The sequence below is a fragment of the Varanus komodoensis genome, unplaced genomic scaffold (genome assembly GCF_004798865.1).
Source record: "Varanus komodoensis strain SLA01 unplaced genomic scaffold, ASM479886v1 scaffold1, whole genome shotgun sequence".
In the NCBI taxonomy this organism is placed as follows: domain Eukaryota; kingdom Metazoa; phylum Chordata; class Lepidosauria; order Squamata; family Varanidae; genus Varanus; species Varanus komodoensis.
Genome location: NW_025335268.1, coordinates 11,306,384 through 11,332,528, shown reverse-complemented (window position 1 = coordinate 11,332,528; position 26,145 = coordinate 11,306,384). Strand labels below are relative to the sequence as shown.

At 41.9% G+C, this 26,145-nt stretch overlaps 1 protein-coding gene across 3 annotated transcripts in view; it reads right to left on the bottom strand.

Moving 5' to 3' along the window:
• LOC123028670 overlaps positions 1 to 26,145 on the bottom strand; it is a 63,688-nt gene that overhangs the window by 10,387 nt on the left and 27,156 nt on the right. The window contains exons 4-6 of one of the 3 annotated variants that reach the window (XR_006415762.1): positions 14,774 to 15,005; positions 14,226 to 14,279; positions 3,959 to 3,963 (exon numbers count right to left, since the gene is read on the bottom strand). The exons of 1 other annotated variant lie outside the window; for it this stretch is intronic. Coding sequence is in view for 1 of the 2 variants with exons in the window: in XM_044440852.1 (XP_044296787.1) it covers positions 14,226 to 14,279 (54 nt within the window). In the remaining variant the exon portion in view is untranslated. The remainder of the gene's footprint in view (positions 1 to 3,958; positions 3,964 to 14,225; positions 14,280 to 14,773; positions 15,006 to 26,145) is intronic. One more of the 3 variants, XM_044440852.1, reaches the window with a different exon arrangement.

Here is a 26,145-nt window from a genome sequence, read left to right as displayed (position 1 = left end):
ACTCAAGGCTTCACAGGAGGAAAGCTAATTTGACAAAAAGCCAGCCATGATGAAAAGGCATGGGCACGCGAAAACAGAACGATGCAGGGTTTCACAGGCAGTTTGTCGTGTGGAGATAGCAGCTTTTCAGAGCTATACTGTTTCCATTTTGTTTTATTCACTGCCCTGATCGATCTTCATGTCACTAAGTCCTCATGTGCATAATGTAGGTGTTGTATCCTTTGGAATGTAACATTTATTTTAACATAATCTCATATACTGTTTGCAATCTACCCACAGGATGCCTGTTTTTGCCCCAGATCATTTGGTGGTTCCCCTTGATTTTTCACCCTCCTCCTGTTGTTTATTTCCACAAGCATACTACTTTGAACAGTAAATGAACTGCACGCCGATCTTCTTGCTCACTATCTTGACTATTAAAAAGTGTCCCTATTGAATGATGCTTGTGGCTTCACATGGATGCATTCTAAGACATTCCCCTCTCTCACAAACTAGAAGAAATGCTCTTAAGATGGTGCTTATCATCTCCAGTGTGTATAAGTACAAAAATAAAACTTTTAAAATCTAAAGTCTGCTGACCAGCACTCTCTAGCTGAGAGTTATTTTGAAAATTGAATAGTTGACAAAGAGTTAGAGCCTTCCTGGGAAGAGGAAGAGGAAGAGGAAAAGAGAATATGTGTGCACGAGAAATTTGAAGATTTGGTATCTGATGCTCTAAATATATCTTCCTTATGGAAAACACAGCAGGTACAAGTCAAGGGAATACTCCAAAAAGGCAACCATTCCAAAAAAAAATTAAAATATTAACATGAGATGGAGAACCCTAAAGAGACTATTTGCTTCTCTGGTAATGGTCCCTGAGATTAGTTTCATTTTCAGTTACAACTGGAAATCAAAGCCTAATATCTGCTGAGAAGACTGTGGGATTTGAAGCAGGGGGCAGGGGGAGAAAGCCAGCCAGATGTCAAAGTCAACAAGCTATTTCGCATGCCGGGACAGCCCACAATGGGCTGCAAGCGATGGTTGTGTTTTGTAACAAGCCACTTTAAGAATCCACAGTTTTCAGTAGGGTTTGTTTCTCCCATAGTGTACTGGCATATCATCTGAATCCAGATGAACACCCCACTGCAAATTGTTGGGAATCATGAGTGCCCTGTGCAGCAAGAGCGGCCAAAAATCCCTTGTTGCTCTTGCCAAACTCAGCTTAGCCACAGCCATGCTACTTTTAGTGGTTGTGCTTTTATAGCTGTTTGTACATGTTACGCTGCAGTTTGTGTTTTGTGGCCCTTTTTAGTGAATTATTTGAGAGAAAGAGGTATCTCTAAATTATTATTTTAACTCCTTTCTTGAGCTTGTTTGAAGCAAGGCAGGATGCAGAGTTTACAAGAGTTAAAGTAGAACCTGAAGCTAATCAATGCCCGTCTTACACACACAGTTCACTAGTTCCACTTCCCATCAAGTACTGAGTGGCTTTTCCTTGTCTTTGTATTAGCAATCTACGTATCTCCAGGCAGAAAATTTGGTACCATGATTGTGGCAACTTTTATCAGGACAGCTCCTGTACTAGGATACTTTTTAAACCATTATTTAGGCTAGCTCTCCACTCCTTTAACTCATCCTAGATAGCTGAGCAATTCAGTCTCTCTTCTTCCCCCTACTTCCTCCAAAAAGGTTGAAGAAAAGCCCCAATGTGCTACTTATGCAGAGGACAAGCCACTGCTCAGCTGCCTCTTTGTATTATCCCAATGTTGCTAAGGGGGCGGCTCCATCTGAAAAGGTCAGGTAAACAGACCAATGTTCTCACTGGGGTGGGGGTGGAGGGAGAAAACAGTACAAATGTATTTACAAAGTTGTCAGGTGGCCATTGGCAACTGTACAAAGTGACAACCAGACAATGGCCAATCCTCTCTGAAAAGCTCTTTAAAGGCAAGCATTATACTCAGTTACACATAATTTCTGCTGCCCTCTTTCTGGCACAGTGCTTGCATTAATAAATGCTTTCACTGCCTTGTGATACAAGCACAGTAAGTTAAAAAGGGGGGATAGTTCAAATTTCTCCTTTCCATAGAACCTGGTTGAAGATCATCATTCTCAAACAGGGATGGGAGATACTGGGTCACAGGCCTGCAAGGCCTGCGGAGGCCTCCCATTCAGCCCAGCAACTTCTCCTTCCAGTGCCAACAAAGCAAAGGCTCTTATCTCCAATCACAGGGCTTTCCCCTGTGTAGTACTAGAAAAGGCTCCCTGATCAAAAGTAAGAGCATTTTCTACTCTGGAGCAGAGGGAGCGAAGACAGAGGAGGCAGCAGTTTTATTTTAAGCCTTAAAACTACAGAGACTGGTCCTGACTACTTCTGAGCAGTTGTGCAGAGGCCTGCCATGCTAAGTTGTAAGTAGACATGATGCTCCTCTTTACCTTGAATAGAAATACTACTTGAAAATGCTGCCAAGTGATTCAGTCCTGCTTCCTTCTAGGCCTTGGCCTGCAAAGGCTTGTCCCGCTTATTTGTGTATAGACATGTTGCTCTTGCTTCTTTTTGAGTAATTATAAATTGGTTGGCTTTTTCAGCCCTCTCCATCAGAAACATGGCTCCTAAGAGCTTCTCCAAACGTAATCCAGCTACCGGGCCAAAAAAAGACTTCCCATCTCTGTAGCTCAGCCATGCATTGCCTCAGTTAGTGATCATCATTTTTTCATTTGTCAAGTCACATGAAAAAAGCAGGACTGTTACCCATTTATTTTCTTCCCATTATCAATTTGGGGGAGGGGAACTTTAGTGCCATAAATTGACTGCCCCTTCCTACTAGAAGGAACGTACACATGAGAAGGACCTACAACCAAACAGCTCTTCTCTTCTTTGCAACTCTATGGGCTCCTCTCTAAAAATAAGTGCTCTGCAATTAAGGTTGTAATGCAGTCTCCCTTTCTTTTTATGGCAAGTTCATACTACTCTGAAGAGATAAGGATGGTCATGACAGTTGGCTAAGAAAGTCCAAGGTTCCTGACAAGCATTTGGGAGTGTCCACAGATCTGGGGCAGAAGACGCTTTAATGTACTGTTCACTAGTCGTTTTGGAAACAAGTTAGCATCCGAGTTAACAGACGTAATGAAAATGTCCCTTAAGGCAGGGTGGGAGTACAAACAAGGCTGGTCAGGGGAAAAAAGTGCGGAGTGTGGCAGTTCAGATGAACAGGCAGCCAGGATTCTGTCAGAATATCTAGAGCTGAATGATGATTCAACCCAGATTAGCACGGAGTCCCCGTCACTTATATGCCAAAGAAACCTCATTTTAACATAGGCAAGAAAGATGTAGAAGGCAGAAGAAAAAGGGGAAGGCCACGTATGAGATGGATTGAGTCCACTGAGGAATACACAGGCTTGAATGTACAAGAGCTGAACAAGGCTGGGAGGGACAAGGCATTTTGAAGGGCATTCATTCATAGGGTCACCATATGTTGAAGACAACTTGATGGCACATAACAACAATAAGGAGGAGGTATGGAATTAAAAGACCTGTGGTTTCATAAGAGTCTCTCGCATCTTCAGAGCTTGCAGAACAGAACTTATAGGGCTCCTGCTAAGCTTACAGGTGCCAAATCTAATTCCAGCTTTCACTGAAACCACCCTGGTAACATAAGAAGTTACTGTATCACAAGCCATATCATTGGTCCATTTAGCTCAGTGCTATTTACAGTGGCAGAGGAAGGGTTGCAGTACAGTGGCAGAGCACAAAGAGAAAAAGGTCCAGGTTCAGTTTCTGACATCTCAAGGTAGGTCCAGGAATAACTCCTGTCTGAAACCTGTAGAGCTACTGCTGGTGCTGTAGACAAAATATGAGCTAACTGACCCAAAGCTTCCGTTCCCTATGTTTTAGCTTTCCAGGGTTTCTGGCTGGAATCTTGTCCAGTTATAGCTGGAGATGCCAGCAGTTGAACCCAAGACCTTCGGAATGTCCAACATGTGCTCTCTGCCACTGAGCTACAGTAGCACCAGCATTCAATCAACACAGTGGCCAGTATATGGACAGCTACTCCATGTAGCTTTGAAGGAGTGTTGGTTGTACATATGTTTAGCCTTCATGTCCAATGTAAATCAGATGCTAGCCTCAGGACTACAATGCATGGAATGAATGGCTGCCTTATGGAGTTAATGTGTGGGGAGGGAGGACATGCATGCACAGCGCACCCTGTAATTTGCATTAGCTCCGGGCACTGCAATTCCACATGGCTAAGTAATCCAACACAGACAATATTATCCATTTAGAAAGAACCAAATTAAAAAGAACAAAGTGTGTCTTTATCGTCTTGGTATAAATCATGTCTGTTGGCATTGGTATTACACATGCCAACACAAGGCTCTTGCCTCTGGACAAAATATGATACTGGAAGAGGCCGAGAAAAAGATCATGGGTGTTTCATACAGCAAAGGGAGGGGAAGTAGGTTCCCACAAGCATCAGAAAGAGCACGAAATACAGGCATTCTACTGACAAAGACACACTGGTAAGGAAAGTAAGGGCTTCCCACACTCAATCTTGGGATGAAATCCCTACAATGTCCCACCCACATATATATTAGAAAGCTATTGATGGGGCCCACATCTCCTCTGTGCTTCTTCTGCAGCATGACCTTTCTTTTTCACCCCATTCTGCACTTCATTTATTGCTAATGACGTCCAAAAACTTCTGGGCACACAGAGAAAATAATGAAAAATAGCATTTGATTTTGCCCCCACACTGTTCATGAACTGCAGAAATCTAATAGCTACTCCAAAGCAGGAATAAGCCATTAAAAACAACTCTTGTACTCTGCAAACCAATCAAGTGGCTCCAAGTATCTGGCCTTTTTGTGCAGCTTATCGTGACACAGATGTGTCTATGGACTGTTAGCAAGTGCATTTCAGTTCTTGTATAAAGCATATATGGACAGTTGCTCTGCTCCTACAAAAAGGTTTTCAACATGAGACATTTATTGTGTGCTTATTTAGTCCCTACTAGTGGTAGCTTATGGGTTCTTTAAAGTTGTTGTGACCTCCCAATTTCACTTACATGCCTTACTAGCACTTTCTGCAAGGTTCTTCTTTTTTTTTAACAGAACAGAATGCATGGCATTTAATTGTGAAACTGGAAAAAACCACAATTTCCTTTTGTATATTTGTGCTATTCTGTAATACCACCTACGAATTATGTACCAGAGCAGCAGGAAAGAAGCGCTCCTCAAGTCATGACCTCAATTCTACAATGAAACCAAAAGTAGATACAGCAAATTACAGCCTTGTGTACCAAAGTTTAAAGTCAATTAACTTGTTTAAAGGACTGAGGATTCTACATAGTAAATTTGCTCTCTACTCACATACATGATAAAAGACATGTGTTCTCGGACTATCCTTTACAAAGGCAATCTATTTATCTTTAACAAATGCATTGCTATCCTGAGAGGCTGAGGAATCGTGAGGTTAGAAGGGTTATTAAAGTTTATTCTAGTCCAACTTCTGGCTGAGGTAAGAAATTCACCACTAAAGCTTCCTTGGTAAGTGCACTTCTAGTCACTGCTTTAAAACCTCCAAAAAAAGGAAAGGTCCTCATCTTCCAAGGCAGCCTGCATCACTGTGAAACTGTTCTTCCTAGTATTTAGCCTCCATCCTCCATCCTGTAATTTGAAGCAGTTGATGAAGACCTACCTTCTGAAACAACAGGGAACAAATTTGTCTCAGAATATACACGACAGCCCTTCAAATATTTGCAGATGCCTATTATATCACCTCTCAATTGTCTCTCCTGCAGGCTAAGATACACAATTTTGTCAACCTCTTCTCATGAGACTTTTATCTCAATGCCCCTCACTATCTTCATTGCTCTCCATTGAAGCAATGTAGTGAGTTTAGTCTACAAGTTAGATCCTAGAAAGAAAGAAACTCATGAATAGAAATGTGTGAGGAATCAGAGAGGAAAATGAAAATCCAGCAGATTTTCTAACTCAGCTCTGGATTCTACCCTGCCAATCCTGAGTGGGTACAACTTGTTCTGACGTAAGTCAGGTCAGTACATGGGTCTCTGTTTTTAAAACTGCCCTCGATTTGCATAATTTTGTCTTTTAAGCCAGAGAACTTGTGCAAAGTTCCACAAATTTTACACAGATCTGAAAATGTTATAAAATTCAAAATGGTGCAGATGGCATTTGCACAGTCAGAAGTGGATGCTTCCATATTTCTCACTTGAAATGTTGTAAGAACGTCAACAACTCATATCTAATGAGATGGCCTCAATTTGCACAAATAAGCAGTTCTCAGTTCCAAATATGTGGAAATGTTTTAAGGAGTTTCAGGGAAGCCACCCTGCTCCTCAACTCAGTCTGCCTTTGGCCATCAGGTCAGAACTCAGAACAAGTTTCCTAGTGTAGCACCTCTACTCATGCCATATTAGCCAAGTTCCATCGATCGATTGAGACTGAGGTGGAAAGTGAGGGTTTCATCAACTCTCACAACTGGGCCCATTATAACCAAACTCCCTGAGGAGATGCTGCGACTCTTTCAGTCTGATACCCTACCCTTTGTTTGTTCTTGCCTTGTTCTCAAGTCTTCCTTGCCTAGTCCATCTACTCATTACACTTCTGCCTAAGTTTAGTGTTTCAGCTGAAACTGGAGTTTCCTAATCACTTAAATATTCTCACCAGTTCTCCTTTCCTGTCCCCAAAAACCAGAATTCCCTTCTCTAAGCACTTTGAGAAACTAACCCAGTCTCACCATTTAATAAACTTTCTTGTATAATCCACCATTTCCATGAAAGTTTCTTTTAAACTTATTCCTTATTATAATAACTAGGAATACAGTCAGCTGAATTTGCCCCTTTCTTCTTTTTCCTTTCTATTTCTTCCAGCTTCTTGCCCCTGGCATGGTGGTAGCTGGAAAGGAGTTACTGAAAATGGGCACATTAAACCCATTTAGATACACACCTGTCTGTACAACAAGGATCACCACCACAGAAACTCAATTAAGGCCCCAAGCTCTATATGCCATGCCACCCTTAAGTGCTCCTCAGTGAGATCCTGTTTCTTGACATTCCAATCAGTACTTTGAAGGCACAAAAAAGCAGAGAGGATTTCCCTTTCAAAATCTGAGTAGAACCAGTTTGAGATCAGAGATCACTTCCTGTTTCCACAGATGTGACTCTTTTGTATTTCCTATCTGTGCCACGTCTAGTAGTATACAAGGAACTAACTGATAACTAATCGTAAGTTTGTGGAGAGATTGAAAAAATGTGCTGTGGTTGGACTACTTAATTCCAAGAACTACCAAGAAAATGATGGATAGTGCTGTTCTCTGGATTGTTCACTTGATGACACTGGATTTAGCTATATCAGGGAAGAGCCCAGAATTTCCTGTATTTCTTCTGTTCTTTTAGAAAGAGACAATAACATCTCTCTCCAACTTTTTGACTGGTTCCACTGCAGTCACACCAGCAACATTGGTTTATTATATTTCTAGGGCAGACATGTTCTTTGTTCCTTTCCTCCAAATATGTCTTGCAAGCAACTAGACAGACTGCACTTCTAAGAAAAATGTATTCAACTGGTTATGACCAAGAGTAGGCAAAATGAAAACTATTTTGACCTCTTTCTAAATGTCAAAAGCTTAAAGTTATATACAAAATGTTGTTTAGAACAGAATCTCACAGTCACAGTGACTCTAAATAAGTTTCATTTATCCTTCCGTATCCTAAGTTTACTGTAGCAGTCTTGTTTAGTGCTATTACCTCTAAACAAAAACCCAGAGTTCTCTGATTAACTAGTATGTAAATAGCCAGCACTTGCTACATGGATATATCTTTGGGCACACAGTCACAGAACTAATTATTGGGGGCGGTTTGCTAAAGGATGCAAGACTCTCACTTGTTTTTAATTCTTTTATTCACTAAAGTTTAAGCAAAAACTTTACTCAGTGTATTCTGTAAGATACTAGTATACAACAGGATTTATTAATCAATGCTACTACTTTTTTGCTATAATAATAATTTTGCCCACAGCATACATTCTACAGGGATGATGTGCAATAGGAGAATTGTACCAGCTAAAGGCAAGTAGATGTGATTATAATTCAAACTGGTGATTTCCAACATGCTGACAAGTACATTTTTCTGGTGAAGATCTACAGCAGGTAAATAGATACAACATGACATCCCCCATCTAGGTTTGTAGAGACATTAGCCTCCAACTTGGTAAAGCATCTTTAAAAACATGCTGCCATTCATAGAATTAGTTTTCAAACCTGCGTTTTCAGAGTGACCCTCCTTTCTGAATGTTTTCAAATAGACCGGTCCTAGTGCTACCATTTAGGGATGTATACTATTAGCATTTAAACAAAGGGACACACCATGCCCTGTTTTAGAAATGAAAATCTACAATAAAAACCTGGCTTGGGGCACTTACAATCATTGGATCAGAAAGGAGCAGGAAGTCCAATGACCTCAAAAGAGCCAGATTTCCCAGTGTCAGCACAGAATCACGGTAGAGTTGGAAGGGTCCTATACAACCATCGAGTCCAATTCCCTGCTCAATGCAGGACTGCAAGTTAGAACACCCCTGACATATGGCTGTCCAACTGCCTTTTGAATGCCTCCAGTGTAGGAAAGCCCACAAATCGTCTAGGTCAGGGGTCTCAAACTCAACTGACCTGGGGGCCGCTGGAAGTAGAGTCTGGGTGAGGCTGGGCCGCATCATCAAGTATTCCACCACCGCGGTGGTGGTGGGCTGCTCATCCGGAGGCCGGCCCGGGTGCCGCCGGCGCTTTGAAGGCCGCAGGGCCCCTCCCCCGTGCCCCACCTGTCCCGGCAATTGGCCCACAGGCCGCGAGTTTGAGACCCCTGGTCTAGGTAATGGGTTCCACTGCCATCTTGCTCTAACAAAGGAGATGGTGCAGCTATTCTATCTTTTCCTCCTTAATGGATGTTCTGTGGAAAAGAAAAAGACAGAAGCAGCCTTGGGAAGCATGAGGAGGTTACTACTACAAGACGACGACGTTATGTGGGCTGGTCACTGCCCCCACTGCATTCCATGAATAGGACAGGGCAACTGCACAGTAAAAGCCTTGTCTTAGAAGCACTCTTTGCATTTGCTCAGTTGTGATCAGCTGCAGAACCACCTTACAGATCTGCAGTTTTGGATTATGCCTACAAGGTATTTAAATGAGACAACTACTTGAATGAGTCACAGATGTCCTCTGCTTGCCTCTGGAGTCCAAGCACACCATGGATTGTTCCCAGTATTATGTTTCAGTAGTGGTTTTTCTGGTGCTCTTTGTGACAGGGACAGTTGCTTAGCTAGCAGTCCAGGAAAATTATTACTTCGTGGCAACTTTTGCCTGGGCAGCTGACATAACCCAGGAATAATGTGCAACTTGCAAATAAGCTTTTAAGGGTCAATCCTATGCATGTTTAGACAGAAAAGGTCCTATAATTTACAGCTGGCTGAGGAATGCACAGAGTTATAGGGTTTCTTTCTGTCTAAGCATGCCTATGATGTGTCCTAAATCAATTGTGCTCAATACCAAGTCAATTACTTACTCAATGCCTACAGAAAGTTAGAAAGCTGTATTATGAAATAAGAAAATGTGAAAGGCAAATTCATCAGGAAGATAATCTACTGTCAAGTCAGCATTTCAGACATGTATATTCTCCCTCTTGGAAAAATAGACAAGTGAAGATTATTTCTTAAATCCAATTATTCTCATCCAGATGCTTTCACAAAAGACCATTTCTTCTATTACATCTTACAAATGTACTCTAGCATTTCTGATCATGGAAATGCTATTTTATAAATAGATAGAACACTTACTGAAAGGAGCTACAGAAAGTATTTTTCCCATTCATCCAACTCCTAGCCCACGTTACTAGTAAAATTATCAGTTCCATTCCATATTGCAGGTTAAAGTAAAGACAGCCACAGTTGTATGAGAGGAGTTATTTCCGTAAGAAAAGGGAAGACATTTTTCCCTTCACGGCCCCTTCCAACTCTACTATTCTATGATTCTATGATTTGGAGGGAGAAAGAGGGCAAAGACCATGAAAGGCCCAATCACTGGAGTAAAATAAGTATTACAGCAACATAAGCTGGGTATTGGTATGTGGATGATGCACATTTCCTATAAGTGATGCCAGGCCAATTTAAAGAACACCAGAGCTAGAGGATGCAAAATCCTCCCTCTCACCCAATTCCCTAACAAAGCCCTGCTTCTTCCTAGCTTTGGTCCCAGTGAGGCTGAGAAGTAACACCCCTACCCTAGAAGAAAAATGGCTAAGGAGTTTTGTAGGCAAGGAAAAGTATGGGCAGGCAGAGGGTATCAGGAGAGAAATTCATACACCTACAGTAGCCCTTCACGCAACTGAAAGAAAAGTTAAGAAAGTTTTCCCAAGGCTCTGGGACAAATCCAACCCAAGAACCTCTACAAAACCCACAAAACCAAAAATAGAAAATAATCACTCTACTATATGTAACAAGCAATAATACAGTAAAACTGTATGAACATGTTTCACCGATCTGTTTTGTGGTCCTAAGCAAGTTATAATCATACAGTCAAGTCTAGGTAACAGACAGAGATATGCTCTGCCATCCGCTCAGCTGTAAGAACCAAACAAATGGGGTACCTACTTCATTTCTTCCCAGCATGCACAACTAATACACAACTGATTATATTGACTGCATAACTATGTATTCAACCTGCATTAAACAATATCATTAGTAGCATTGGTTTATAACTGTAAGCCAGAAGATTAGTGAAAGCCACCATATGTGTCTAAGGACATTTTCAGATGTCAGTGATAACAACTCCAAAATGAGATGTGATAAGCCACAGTATCTCAAAAAGGAGGTACATCATCAGACTATGAGCATTTAAAGCCCTTTGGGTACAACAGTAACAGTGCTGCCTACCCTGATCTTGCTAGACTGACTTAACTAACAGCAGTAAGAATCACATTGTCACCCTAATCATATGAAATGTCAGATCAGGAAGCACTATTAGATACATGGCAGTCATCCATCAGAAGCAGCATTAGACCAATACATATACCTGGACAAGTACCTGCTAAGTTAATGGAATTAGAACTGCTATCCTCTTAGATTTAGGTTTTCTATTTATTGGGGAAAGGGTAACACAAAGCAAACAGGTTGCTTTCAGAGCAGCAAGAGCATGAACAGGACATGAATGTCTCTGCCCCTTTACCCCATGAGCAGACAATATGTGGCCCTCCAGATATGGATGGCCAGAAATTCCCATCTGGCCATGGCCAATTGTCTGTTCCCCCCTGTAATCAAGTTCATATAATCAGAGGGAGGGAACGGCCAGTACATAAACTGCAGGAACAGGCAAAACTGTTTAGCACCAGAAGCCACAAAGAAAGCATAATACTGAGACATGTACACAGAGAAGCTCCTAATCTACTTGTGTACTTCATCTGCTGCAAGCCCTTAATTTCTGCTTGCTGGCACTTATCAGGCATCCTCCATTATATGAAAGCAAACAAACTATTGTCTCATCAGCAGAAACTATAAGCCAATATAATCAGGAGGCTGCTGGCTGGAAAACATAGCAGGTACAAGACACCCCACTTTCACTGCATTACATTGACACAGATGCCACATTTTAAGCTACTGTTCTTTTTCAGTATTTTGAAACTTTTAGAACAAACAAGAGCCTCAAGAATTAGGAAATGCAACATTTAAAACATCATATGCCTGAAAATAAAGAAAAATCTTGACATGGTGTCAAAAATACACAAGCCACTTCTTTTGCCCTCTAGTCAGCACACTATTCCAAATGTCTTTTAGCTGCTCTATGATGGCAAGTCCTTTTGTGCTTGCCACAGGCTTTCCCCCCACCCCCACCTTTTTTCTGAGATTGCTTTTTGTTATTTCCAATCTGACACCTAGTGACAACCCCTTCAAAATGCCAAGGTAGAAGCTTGAAGGGGTTGTCACTGGTTTGTCATGCCTTTTTTAAAAAGAAAAATTAGCACAAGTAATTTGTGCAAATGTTCCAGACAAATATTATTGCTACAACACTGCATTTATATTATTGCTGCAGCACTTCTACCTGCACAGAACCCAAGGCAGCTTACAAGGTTCTCTTCTGCACAACAATCCTGTGAGGTAGGTTAGGCTGAGAGGTAGTGATTGGCCCAAAGTCACCCAGTAGTCATGGCTGAGTGAGGATTAGGACCCAGAGTCCCAGTCTAACACAAGAACACCACATTGTCTCCAAACACACATTTCCTACTACATACATTTTAGTCAGACCTGCACTGATTGTTGAGCTCCTCAGCACTTGCCTGGATCCCAAATGGCAAGGTTAGGGAACTGGGAAAGTAATGAACTGGGAAAAGTCTGCTTTCGAAGTGCAGAAGGCACTGCCATGGTCACTCACCTAGAGCCTGAAAGAGCCCCCCCCCACTTTGTTTTCTTTTGACAACTGTCAAAAGATGAGCTGTCAAAAGAAAACAAAGCCAGGAATCTTTGTTCATGAAAGGGTGTGGCAAGTAGGTTTCCCCTTTCAAAGCAAAATCCTCAAGGGGCTTTTTTGTACCTAGCTCTGGTTGGGCTTCTTATACTTTTCCATCATTCTCAACATTCTCGGTGCCCAGAACAATAGGAAAATGTGAGCCACGATTTTTACAGGAGCTCAGAGCTTTGACAAGCGGCTGTTAAAACTCCTTCTCCTTTTGGAAGTTCCTGGCTGTTGTCAGGAGCCGCCCCTATTCAGCATGCAACCCACCCCTTTACTGAAGGAACTTCATTGGCTGCCTATTCACTTCTGGCCCAGGTTTAAGGTTCTGACACTAGCATACCAAGCCCTAAACAACTTGGAACCAGGGTACCTGAGAGGATCATTGGAGGGCATTCTCCTGGTGGTTCTACATGGACCTACTGGTGGACCAACTAGTGTCCAGCAGATGAAGCACATTCTGTGTAGCATCTCCACTTTTATGGAACTCCCTGCCTCCGTAGGACATGGTGTTGTTTTTGGTACCAGCTGAAAACATTGTTGTTTCAGAAAGCTTCCTTTATTGACCATCCATAGTTCGAATGTCATCCTGTTTGTAGTGCACTGATTTATTCTTTTATCTGCTTTGTAATGTTCACCACTCTGGAATCTGTCTACATATTAATTTGATTTATACTGTTTTGGTACTGCTATATATTAAGATAAAATCCTATTTCTTCCCTCCCTCCCAGTTCTCCTTTCTTTTAAGGCAACAAACACCTTTTTAAGGACCAAAATTCTATAGGGCATTGATCAAACTGAGTTACTTAGGAAATGAAGATTTTTTTTAAAAAAGGGCTTTATAACAACTGGTTAGCGGAAAAGTGGTTGACAGATGTAGCTGTAATAAAGCAACCAAGACAGTTTGCAGTTGAATCTCACACAATACTTTTTTGCCCATTGCACAACATTTAACACTGAAGTCCCCACTACTTCAGTGAGGAAGTATTTGCTTCCATCTTTGCTTGTGAGCCCTCTCTGATCATCACCCTCCATAGAAGAAAGCGAAGCAGCAGCCAGAGCAACCTTTCCAAGCTGATGCCCTCCAGGATTTTTGGATTTCAGTTCTCATCAGCCCTAGCCACCATGGCCAATGTCCAGAAGTGACAGGAATTATAATTCAAAATATTTGGAGGCTACCAGGTTTGAGGAGGCTGGGCTAGGGTGCCAAACTAAAAGGTGTGTTGTGTGATCAGAATCTGTGAACTGATTCACATACTTGCAGGCTGGTTAATACAGTTCACAGTAGCTTATTAACCACCTTACACATTAGTCATTTACTTAATTATGCTTGCCAGGTGTTGTCATCATGATGTCTGAACCCAGCAAGAGGGGGTGGCTAGAATGGTTAACTAACTACCCAGAAGCCCTACAACACAGCTCTGAGTCCTTTGATAACTATCCCAGTCACCCATCCTTGCCAGGTTCAGAGGTCATGATAAATTGCATCTTGTGAATGTAATTAGGTGAATCAGCCAACACATCATGGCATGCACAGAGCTCGTAACAACCCACCCTGGTTTATTAGCCACCCTTGTGTTGCGCACACTAGGTCTAAGCTTGGAGAGCTCTTACACATTAAATGTTCTGCTATCCAAGAAGTCACCCTAGAGATAGCTTATGACTTTGCTAAAACATCAAGAAAGTTTCCCTGTTCAACCAAAGAAGGGGGAAAGAAACCAAATGGCCAACTCACACGGATTTTGATGATTCTTGTCTTTGTGCTACAACTCTTCTTAAATAGCATCTTCTGAAAAACAAGCAGAATCATTAGGTAAGATTTACTATATATTTTATAGTGCTTTTAAGGTGGGTAATAGTTCAATTTTAATGTTGATTTGATTTAATTATATTTTAAATTTTGTATACTTTTGAAGGTTTTAATCTTTTGAATTTTAATGTTGCAAGCCTCCCTGAGTCCCAGTCAGTGGGAATAGGTAGGATATCAACAAGCAGCAGCAGCAAAGATTTAAGCACAATCACATATTTAATCTGTAGTGTTAAAAATGCCAGAGTGCCGGAAGGGAGCCAGATTAAAGAAAAATTTAAAAGAGTTATTGCTTGAAACACTTTGGGCTTAAAGAATGTTACTATTCCTGAAATAACTGGATGGCAGGGAGTGGTTCCGCAGGACTAGCTCACTGCAGGATGAGGTGGGAAAAACACAATCTGCTGAATTTATCATGAAATTTTAAGAGGCACGGACATTGGCAAGCTCACTTGAGTGTTTTCTAGAAAACTCACTCTGTATAAGCCTTCCTCAACTTGTGGCTTTCCTCCTGTTTTTGTTGACTACAATTCCCTACTCATTGGTCATGTTGGCCAGGGCTGATGGGAGGTGAAGTCCAAACCAACTGGGAGACACCAGGCTGAGCAAAGCTATTGTTGATGGTCATGGATGAGAAGGCTGTAAGACACATTCGTCTCCTCATCAGCTGTTTTGCTAGAGATTAAGCTACAGGTTCCACTGCATAAGCTGGAGGTAGGCAGAGAGGAGAGATAGGAATCTTTAGGATACAACACATGATGCATCCATATCATATAAAGCAACATAATTACACAGATCATATTATATTAAAGGAGGAAAAGGCAAACAAAGGCTACTAGTAATGATGGCTTTATGCTTGGTACCAAGATCAGAGGAACCACGCAGCACACTACCAATTGCTGCTCAGGGGCAATAGCAGGAGAGGTCCATGGTCCTCAGTTTGTTAATGGGAAACAGGATGCTGGACCGTTGGTCCAACCCATCAAGTCTCTTCTTGTGTTGTTCCTATGCTCCACAAGTGCAGCCTTTCCCTGTAGCGGGATCCACTGACAAGGTCCTTGTATGTTCTCCCTGCAATCCACTAGTTAAACATTGTAGCAGCTCTCCATCCACCCCAGCCCTGAGATCATTATCACTGCAAAGATTGTACCTCTTTATTTTCTGCCATGAGAGTGGTATCATCTGCACATCTGAGGTTGTTGATATTTCTCCCGGCAATCTTAATTCCAACTGGTGATTCATCTAGCACCACCTTTCTCATGATGTGCTCTGCATACAAGTTAAATAGGCAGGGCGACAGTATACAGCCTTGCCAAACTCTTTTCTCAATTTTGAACCAATCAGTGGTTCCGTGCCCAGTGCTCACTGTTGCTTCTTGACCCACATGCAGGTTTCTCAAGAGACAAATAAGATGGTCTGGAACTCCCATCTCTTTAAGAACTTGCCACAATTTATTTATTAAAACATTTCTATGCCGCCCCTTGCCGAAGCCTTGGGGCGGCTCACAGCACAAAATAAAATACAATAAAATACAAAAATAACAATATAAAATTAACAATATAAAATAAATAATATAAAAGAAGTCGCCCTGGCCAGATAAATAAGCAAATATTGTTAACAATTAAAATGCTTAAATAAAAAGGTCTTTGCCTGGTGCCGAAAAACAAATAACACGCACACAATCAAAGGCTTTAGCATAGTCAATGAAGCAGAAGCAGATGTTTTTCTGGAACTCCCTAGCTTTCTCCATGATCCAGTGTATGTTGGCAATCTGATCTCTAGTTCCTCTCCCTCTTCGAAATCCTGCCTGTACTTCTGGTAGTTCTCGGTCCACATACTGCTGGAGCCTAGCTTGTAGGATAACTATGCTAGCATGTGAAATGAGTGCAATGGTGCGGTAGTTTGAACATTCTTTGGCATTGCCCTTCTTTGGAATGGGAATGTAAACTGACCTTTTCCAATCCTGTGGCCAATAATCCAGGATATTAAGCTCTTTCTTGTATAGTTCTTCTGTGTAATCTTGCCACCTCTTCTTAATCTCTTCTGCCTCTGTTAGGTTCCTGCCATTTTGGTCCTTTATCATGCCCATCTTTGCATGAAACATTCCCTTCATATCTCCAATTTTCTTGAACAGATCTCTGGTCCTCCCTATTCTATTGTTTTCTTCTATTTCTTTGCACTGTTCATATAAGAAGGCATCCTTATCTCTTCTAGCTATTCTCTGGAATTCTGCATTCAATTGGGTGTATCTTTCTCTTTCCCCCTTGCCTTTTGCTTCCCTTCTTTCCTCAGCTATTTGTAAAGCTTCCTCAGACAGCCATTTTGCTTTCTTGCATTTCTTTCTTTGGGATGGTTTTAGTTGCTACCTCTTGTACAATACAATGTTCCTATCATAGCATAAATTCCTAGGTTTCTCCAGAGAGAAAGAAAGACAGTTAAACTAGTTTAAGTCCATTGTTTAGATAGACCTATGCAATGAGGCTATCAGCAATAGAAAAGGGTATGCAGAGATTTGTGGAAAAACTATCAGAGTTTTTATGGTATTATATTTATGTAAAACCCAGTTATTACATGCCTTTTTAATAAAGTTGCTATTTCTTCTTAATTTTAAGAATTCAGTTAGTAAAGCTTTCTGAAGACTAATAATGAAACGAAGAGCTACACATCTGTAAATATAAAAATCCTGAAGGCCAAGCATGCAAGGATTATATATGATTGTTTTGTTTCAGGTCAGAAAAGTGGACTGAGAAATGCTAAGGGACATTATGTTGCTCTTGTATCCCTCCTGTTATGTGATCACTATGACCACAAACTGTCTATTTGCTTGTCTTTACCCACCTTTCAAGTCTTCCCAAGGGAGCTTACCATATAAAACATAGGACTCAATTTCAGTACAAGTGCATAATATCCTAAATTAGTTTAATCAAAATTAACAATGAACCAGTTAACAGAAGCCAGATCCAGAACTTAAACAGAAGCAGTTGAATAACAGTAGTAGTAATAGTGATAAGAACTGTGTGTAATGACAAGCCTTTCTGTTGAAAGCCAACATCTACAAATACAATTTAAAATTATCTGGAAAAAAAACAGGGAGAGCCATGTATCTCTTGCAGAAGGAAGTGCAAAGGCTAGGAGCCATCACTGAGAAGGCCCGCTTTCTCTGCTAACCTTATAGGACCTAGTGGGAAGCCAGTGAGCAGAGCCTCCAACTATGAATTTGATACACATGGAGGTTTAAAGGAATACAGATAGTCCTGCTACTAACCTATACTCAAGCTATTTAAGGCCTTAATGGTAAAAACAGTGATTTAAATTGCACCAAGAAATAATGGCAACCATGGTCAATGATAATGAAAGTCACTGGAAGATCAATAACAAAGGTGCATTCTTCTTTGTTCATTCCTTGGCCAGTGTGGCCAATGATGTTTTGGTCCCAAAATCAGGCTTACCCCCAGACTGGAATGGATTGTATTATTTATTTATTGAATTTATATACTACAATCAATATCACTATTCTCCAAGATTATCTCAATTTGAAAAGTCACCAGCTGCTCCAAACCTTGCCCAAGAACAGAAGACTAGATTCAGATCTAGTAGTAATTGTCACAGTTCACTGAACCTTAGTTTGATGTTTTCAGAAGTCTAGGCACTGCCTCCTCTAGGGGAGCAGACATCACGAATGCTTCTCAAATAAGCATTTATTACTTTTCAACCCCAAACTGCCAGTCCTGCCCTGGCAGATTTTAAGAGCCAAGATGGGCCTACCACCTTCATCCTAGGTCTTTGCTCATCTTCATCTCTGTCAAAAGTGTGTCAGCCACGTCAGAACAAATGTGAGCTATTTTATCTGCAAAATGGTCATTGCAGGCCTCCAAGTGTTCTCCAACATAGAGCTACGATAATCAGACTTCTCTGCTGCCTTGTTCTATGTAGCTGCAATGGTGGCAGAACAGTAAGATTTCTTCTTCATTGCCACAGAGTAGGCCCCAAAGTGGATTCCCATTTCACTGTTACGCAGTTTATCTTCATCTCCCCATCTATGTCCTACAAGCACATCACCTCTGTCCTACAAGCACATCACCTCTGCTGAATGCAGTATTACAAATATCAATATATAATTTTAAAGAGTTCTTCCATTGAGAATATATTACAAAAAGGCAGTAGTATTCTCAAGGTTACAGTACAGTACTTTAACACAAAAGTCATAGTTTAGCACCATTCAACAAAACTCTAGTACAAACAAGATCCATCAGAAGTGGCACACCCTAACCATCCCCTCCCAAGTGGATTCAGTGGCTCACAAGGGATATTCCAAAACCAGAAACCATCACTGTGAAGAGACACCACTTCCAGCCACAAGCAATTTAGCATTCAGAAGCCTCTTTAATTACAAGGTAAATTGAGCAAGATTGTTTAAACCAAAACAACACTGACAGCAAGAAACATGAACCACCCACTATTAACCTAGACAACATTGCAAAACTGATTTATCAGTATGAACCAGATTAATGAGCAACTGGAACTTTGCCTGCCCATTTTCAGAACTATATGAAGTCATTACCTTAGCAGTGCATTAGAAAGCAGATGGGTAGGCCACGGTCTACTGGCCTGTTTCCAATGGACCATCTACTGCCAGCTGGTTGCTGGGATCCTTCCAAAAATGCTGGATTAGCTGAACTTTGGTCTACAAGGCATTTGCTATGCTCTTAGCAGGGTCACAACTTGCCCACTCCTGCTTTCAAAGATCCTGAATACATAGTCTTGCTTGGTAAATTTAGATCACTTCAGTGGAAAATAGGGATTATAGTGGAAAAATGTGTAAGACCACACAAGACATCTCTGTTCTTAGGCATTTACTTAGTGTCAGTTTGTTCTTGTTTAGTTAATTTTGTGCCACAATAAAAATAGTTTGCACCTTCACAGTGTTGTGTACACCAAATGATAACAAGGCCAATTAAATATATTTCAATTCCAAGTCATTAACACAAATAGATGTGGACAAATTTCTGTCAGGGTGTGTGAGATTGCTTCTGCAAAGCCCTGGATGTTAGCATATAATAATCCCTACCACCACACAGTGCAGATAAAAGCCCTATTAATGGCATAAGAACAGATGAGGCTGGCATTTTTTCCAGATCAGCTGGCAACCCACCTTGAACACCTAAGATTGTGGAAAGGGATTTCCAGCCAGGATATACCAATTGGCAAGGTGGTGGGAGAGCGGGGGAGAGGGAGAGGGCTGTGGTAGGTCTGTACTTGTACCAGCCAACTCACAAAATAGGGAATGCTTATAAAACAGATTTGGCCTTCATTCCCCATACTGCCAGAAAAAAGTGTGATCAGGTTAGTATTTACCAGGCTTTTCTTTTCATTTTAATTCACCCCATTCCCCAGGAAAAGCTCCATCAGATTCTGAAGCCAGGGAAACAAAGATCCCCTTACAAAGGCAAAAAAGAAAAGAAAGAGCCGAGAAAGAAAGAAAAATTGGGGAAAGGGGGAAAGGTGAGAAAAAGAAAAGGGAAAGGGTCAGGGAGGAAAGCAGAAGATAACTGCACCATGAAGGGAAATTACATGGAAGCTGTTGTACATTCTCCCCGCCCCAAAACTAGAAACTGATTTTGAAATTTCCCAGTGGAAAAGGCAGCTCTGTTGTGATATAGAGGCCAATTCTCCCTGCACCCTAGATCAGCCCCTGGTGCCTTCCAGAGGCACTTATTTGATTTGTATGCTGCCCCATTAGCCATAAGGCTTCCGAGGCAGCTCACAACATATGCAAGGCAATTAAAACTCTGATAATTCACCATAAAAACAACAATAAATATAATAAAATAATCAATGAGATCAATATTAAAATAAAATAAAATGAGATAAAGCAAGATAGGAAGGGAAAGGAGTTCCTGTGGATTTTACTCTGCTAACCGAACGGCTATAGGGGGTGGTGCTCATTTCAGTTTCTAAGGCCATGAGCCAGCGCTATCCAAAGACATTCCCATGGTCATGTGAACAGCAGGATGTCACAGGGTGCTATTTCCTCTCCACCAAAGTGGTACCTATTTATCTACTTGCATTATATGCTTCTGAATTGCTAGGTTGGCAAGAGTTAGGGACAAGGCAGTGAGCACTCACCCCATCCCACGGCTTTGAACTGCCAACCTTTCAATCAGCAGCCCAGTGCTCAGTGGTTTAACCCTCTGTGCCACTGCATCCCCTTAAACAAGATGAGTGGGGACATACAATGAGAATCAATATATTAAACCAATTAAAACAACCTGTAGGAAAGTAAAATAAAATCATACATAAATTAACAAAATAAAACGTCTAGCTCTAAAAATCACAATGTGACAGCAGCAATTAACAATTAAAAAACCAGTAAAACCCATTAGAAACCTACCAATTGATCAATCAAAATAGTTGTGGAGCAGGAACTTTTTTAGCTGGCATCTAAAGGAATAAAGGGCGATGCCAACCTGATCTCCAGTGGGATTGAATTCCACAGTTGGGGAGCTATCATGGAAAAGGTCCTCTTTCTTGCTATCTCCCTTTCAGTTTTTATTAGGGGAAGGAATACAGAGGGGGGCCTCAGATGACGATCGCAGTGATTGGGTCAGTACATATGGAGATAGGCATTCCCGCAGATTGTGACTGCCCTCGTGCCTGGCCAGCATGATGTGAGCTGCAGTCCAACACAGCTGGAGGAGACCAGATGGGAGAAGGCAGGCTGAGATTCTCAAATTCTAAATAAGAAGCCCAAAAAATGGCGCAGGGCAGGGGTGAGACATCTGAAATACTCCTAAATGGCAGTTTCAAGTCACTACACTCTGAAAGCAAGAGAACACTGAGTGTACAGGAAAGAAACGGGGGACAAGAACCCTTTTCCTTCTTTCTCTGCACAACACTGTTAACTGGCTGATATCCTGCTGTATTTACTTTGACTTTCATCACAGAACTGAGATCCATGCACTACAGGAAGAGTATTTCCTTTCCTGCTTTCCCACTGCAGAGCTTCTAGGTGGCACTGTCATACAGTAGGGTAGCACAAATACACCAAAGGAAATTTGCTTGCTTGCTTTCACTTTCACAACTGAATGCTACATTTTCCTACTCTAAATGGAGCATTTTTTCACATCTCTCAGTCTCGATCTCTTGCACTCTCTTGCTCTCCTGAATGGAACCAATCATGTAGCTTCTTTCTCAAACTGGCCCAGCTCCTGACCTGGGGCAGGTCATGCTGCCAAATAAGGACAAGGACAGAGAGGGTATATTAACAGACATTAACAGAGATTATCTCTCTATATATATTAACAGAGATTCTTGTGCACATCAGCAGAGCATTCACTACCTGTGATTGCTATATCCTCCTCATCCTGCCTAATTGGGGCAGCTGAGTCTGCATATTATGCTAAATCTTCAGCTATTTATGCAAATCAACTGCCTTTGCTCCTGCCACATATCACAAACATTTGTCACGGTGGGGGAAGTAGTGTGTCTGTGCCAGAGAAATAAGCACCTCCTGTTTGTAGTTCTTCTCCAGCAGGCTGCTCAGTCCGACTGGATCCCTTTTGCTGCTCCAAACTTCTACGGCTCTCTGCCTCTTCTTCAATTGCATGACAAAAAATTCCCACATACAAGAGCAGGTCCACACCAAACGCAATGTACAGCCCTGTTCAACTTCCATGTCATCCACTGCAGGAGCAGCAAAACACCTCAGGAGAAACTGCAGCAGGAAGAAAGTCTGTGGCCTATAGACTGAAACTTCTCCCAAATTTTACAGATTAGGGACCCAAACTGGAGTAGCAGCAAGAGGACCACTGTTCAGCATCTCTGCTGGAAAGGGAGGACTTGCAGGAGGCTGAGGACCCCAAGCATTTTTACTGGGAGCATGGGTGATTCCTTTGTTGCTCTAGAAGATTCTGCACAACACTTTCTGTGCAGCGCACTCTCTTGGAGGGGCATGGAAGAAACTGGAATTGTACTGTACATGATGCAGTTATTTCATTTGACACATCTCTAACTAAAAGTATCTTTAAATATTTGACTTGCTTGATCTTTTTCCCCACTTGAAGTGGCTTTATGATTTTAAAGCCACAAAGAGTGAAAAATCTGAACAAATTGGGGACCTGCATAAGCTAGTTGGTAATCAACAAAAGTACCCTCCTTTTAGCTTGTTTCTGGAAGGAAATGGGATACAATAATATCCAGTAGAAGTCATATTCAGGCATCAATCCTTATGCCTGTCTAGATGGGAGTAAGCCGCATTGGTGTCAACAGGCTTTCAATGAAATTATAAAGTCATCCTGACAGAGTTTTCAAATGAACAAAGTTCCCCCTTCACAGAATAGTAAGAGATGGACGTGGCCAGAGGGCCATCAGGTCTAACCCCCTGCTAGTGCAGGCCTCCAAGCTACAGCATCCCACTCAGGTGACTGTCCAGTTGTGTCCCAAATGCTTCTAGTCCGTGAGAGCCCACAACCTCCCTAGGTAATCTGTCCCATTGTCCAGCTCAATTGAGGATTCTGCAGGTCTGAATAGGACTGCATAACAAGCCTCATTTGCCATTGCCTCAATGGCTACATTATAGCATGGCTGAAGATTTATACATCCCTAGCTCTTCCGTAAGGGAAATTCCAGACGACTAGGATTCCAGTTTATTAGACCACATCAGGAAAATCTCCTCCTGCTGCTCTTTCCCTCACAAACCAAGCGGTTCAAACTTTTCCCTTTAATCTGCAAACCTCTTGGCAGAACACCATTTGTCATATGTTACTATTGGCATGAAATGCTTTGGGAGACAAAATTTATCTGAAAAAGGTGTAGATTAGTGTCCAGAATTCAAAGCAGACCAGTAAAGCCTTAATCCAAGTGCACACATGAAACTCCATCATCCTTCCCCAACCTGGTGGCAGTGGCCATGCTGGCTTCAGATGATGGGAGATGGAGTTGAATACATCTGGTTGTACATTCCACATCCCTATGTACGTCCTAATCAGCCCAAATAATGGTTTGTATCAACAACTCACAAGGCAGGAAGTTTATAAGAGTCTCTCCCTTCCCCATTCTGCCTGTTGAGTTAGGTTTTGCTTCTCCAGCCAATCCTGCACACAATCTTGTATCAACCAAACAGGAAACTTCCCCATCCATCCCGATCTCCTGTGAGCAGTTTCAGTTTTGAACCAGGTGCTGGAGCTGAGCTTTCCATTCCACCTTCTGCATGGGAATGAGATGCAAGAGAACTGCTACAAAGTCAGATGTTTGTGCAAAAGAGATCCTATCGATCCAGCAACATGGTCTCCACTGGCAGGTCAGGACATGGCCCAAATTTCTGGATGGGAATACTTCTGGAAGTCCCCAGCTCTCAAACACAAGCACACCTAAGGCAGCAATCCTAGCATGCTTGCTTGGGAAGGACCCAAATTCATTGGATTTATGTTCAGGTAAACACACAAAGTTTCTGCAAGACGTCATGCTTCACCAAGTAGAGGCTTTTCTGAGGCCTGCAAATATGGATCATAAATCTCTGTTAGCAGAGCAGGCACTCCTCTGAAATTGCATTAACTTCCTGTCTCTGTTCAGGCTGCAGATAACCGAAAGCAGCTGGCCCTGAGACCATTCATTTCTACTGCGATGGTCCAGGAAGTCAGATTAGAGCACATTGGGGACTGGTGGGAGTGGGAGAAGAGGTGGAGGAAGAAGAAGAAGAAATGGAGTGATTTTTACCTTGAAACTAGCAGATGTAGTTATCCACTAGCAAAATAGCCTGTTATATTATGCACTCCCCCAGGGATGTCTTCTTCAAGCAAATGCAAGAGTCTTTTACATCTTGCAGCCCTGCCCCTGAGCCAATTAAGCATTGCCTTGCAGGTTAGCAAGGAAAGCACGTGACTGCCTAGCAAACTCAAGAGGGAACATCCTGAGATCTCTTTGTTCCATCTCACTCCGCAGAGCAGCACCTTGGTAGCATCCATCAGCTTTGCCCAACTTAGTGCCATGCAGATGTGTTGAATTACGACTCCCATGATCCCCAGGCCACATGTGCACAGGGGCAGGGGGATTGTGCATTAGGTTTGGGGAAGCGGGTACATTCAGACACAAATGTCACGGCTGAAACACGATTAACCCAGATGCACTTTTAAGAGTACACAGTGCAGTTCTTACAACATCAGACTCAGATGTGAGTGGAACTTCCACACAGTCAGCTCACTGTTTCTTAGCTGATCTGTATAAGCATAGACAGGCAAGAGCAAGAAGCAGAGCATTCCGTTTAGAGTTACCAACTTTCTTTTAGCAAGGCTCCTCTGCCTTTAACAGACCAAGGAAATCAGGACCCAACCTTCTTTTCCTCTGCTTACAGGAACATGCCACAATAGGAAAAGTCATATTTGCTCCACTTTCCACATATCATATTGCTGGTTAAAGGGGGGAAAGGCTAATGCACAAAAATCTAAATCAGTTTTGAAAGCTCAAGGCATGCATGCATGTTTAGACTGAGAATGGCCTGCAACTTGCAGCCTGCCTGGCTGCAGCATGCTGGGATTCATAGGCCTTTTTTTAGTCTAAGCATGCACACATCTCTGCCCTGTGTGTTAAAAACAAGACTAATCTTTTCTCTGCTTCCTGAACAAAAAGTAACCCACAGCAATGAATGACTACTTTATGATAGCACCATTTTAAATTGCTCTCATAGGCTTTTACAGTCACATGAGAGATTAGCCGGCTGCTATCTGCACACCTGCTGCTATAGCAGCTGCACATGACCTAGTACATGGATCTCAAGCGACAGAAATGTTCTCATGATAGCTGACGATAGCTTACCTGTTCACCTAAATAGATTTTACTTCAGAACCAGACTCCCAAGAATAAGGGAAGACTTGAACAACAGCAGCAGCAGGAACAATTCTGTGTCCAGACATTAAACCAAGCAGAACATTACTGGGTGAATTCAAGTAAGCGTTTTAAGAACTGAGCAAATGCTCCATGACCTAGCACTTCTGCAAAGTAACTAAAAACTGAGCAAACCTGAACTCTTACAGCAGACTGAAGGTCCTTGAAATATCACAGCTACTTCCAAGTTATCTTACGCTGTTCAAGTGACCTGGCAAAGCTTTTGCCAGCAAGCTAAGCCCTGGATCAGGATTTACAGGTACTAACAGACTTGCATCTATTTTCACCCTCAAAGCAGGGGAACTATTGAGAAGCAGCAGATGTGACTTGCTAGGTTCCTAGGGGTGCCTAGTCCTTGAAGCTTAACTGCCATAAGGGGCCACAGGGACCCTGAAGTTACCAATCAAGAGTTAATACATGGACAACAGACTGAACAGGTGCTCAAGTCACCTCTCAGTCTTCCCTACTGTGCTGAGATGCATTAACCTGGTATGCACATAACAACCCAGAGCATGGGTCCTTGCCCTGATTTGCCTACCAGAGGATCATACAAAGTGATCCATGCATAAGTGGATTCCCTCCTCCTTTGCCTGTTTTCTGTATCCCAAATGACTTTGCAGCACTGCAGTACTGGGATGTTCAGCCACAAGACTTTTGTTTGTTCTGTTACATAATTCTTGCTCACCATGATTTTGGGTTAGCATGTAACAACAACCCATCATTAAAACAACCTCATCTTCACAAGCCAGTAACAAACCATGGTTCTCTTCTTGTGTAGTTCATGATCAAGAATAGTTCTGAGTTGACATGGAAGGGAAAACCAAGATTCAACAAGCCTTGCTCAACCCATACTCTGGAATATAAATTAGAGATAGTATTAATATATTTGTGTCAGCACATCTAAATGAGCAAATTCAAATGTTCTTCATACTGGTGTCCTCTATTTTGGTGATCAATCTTCTCTTTTCTG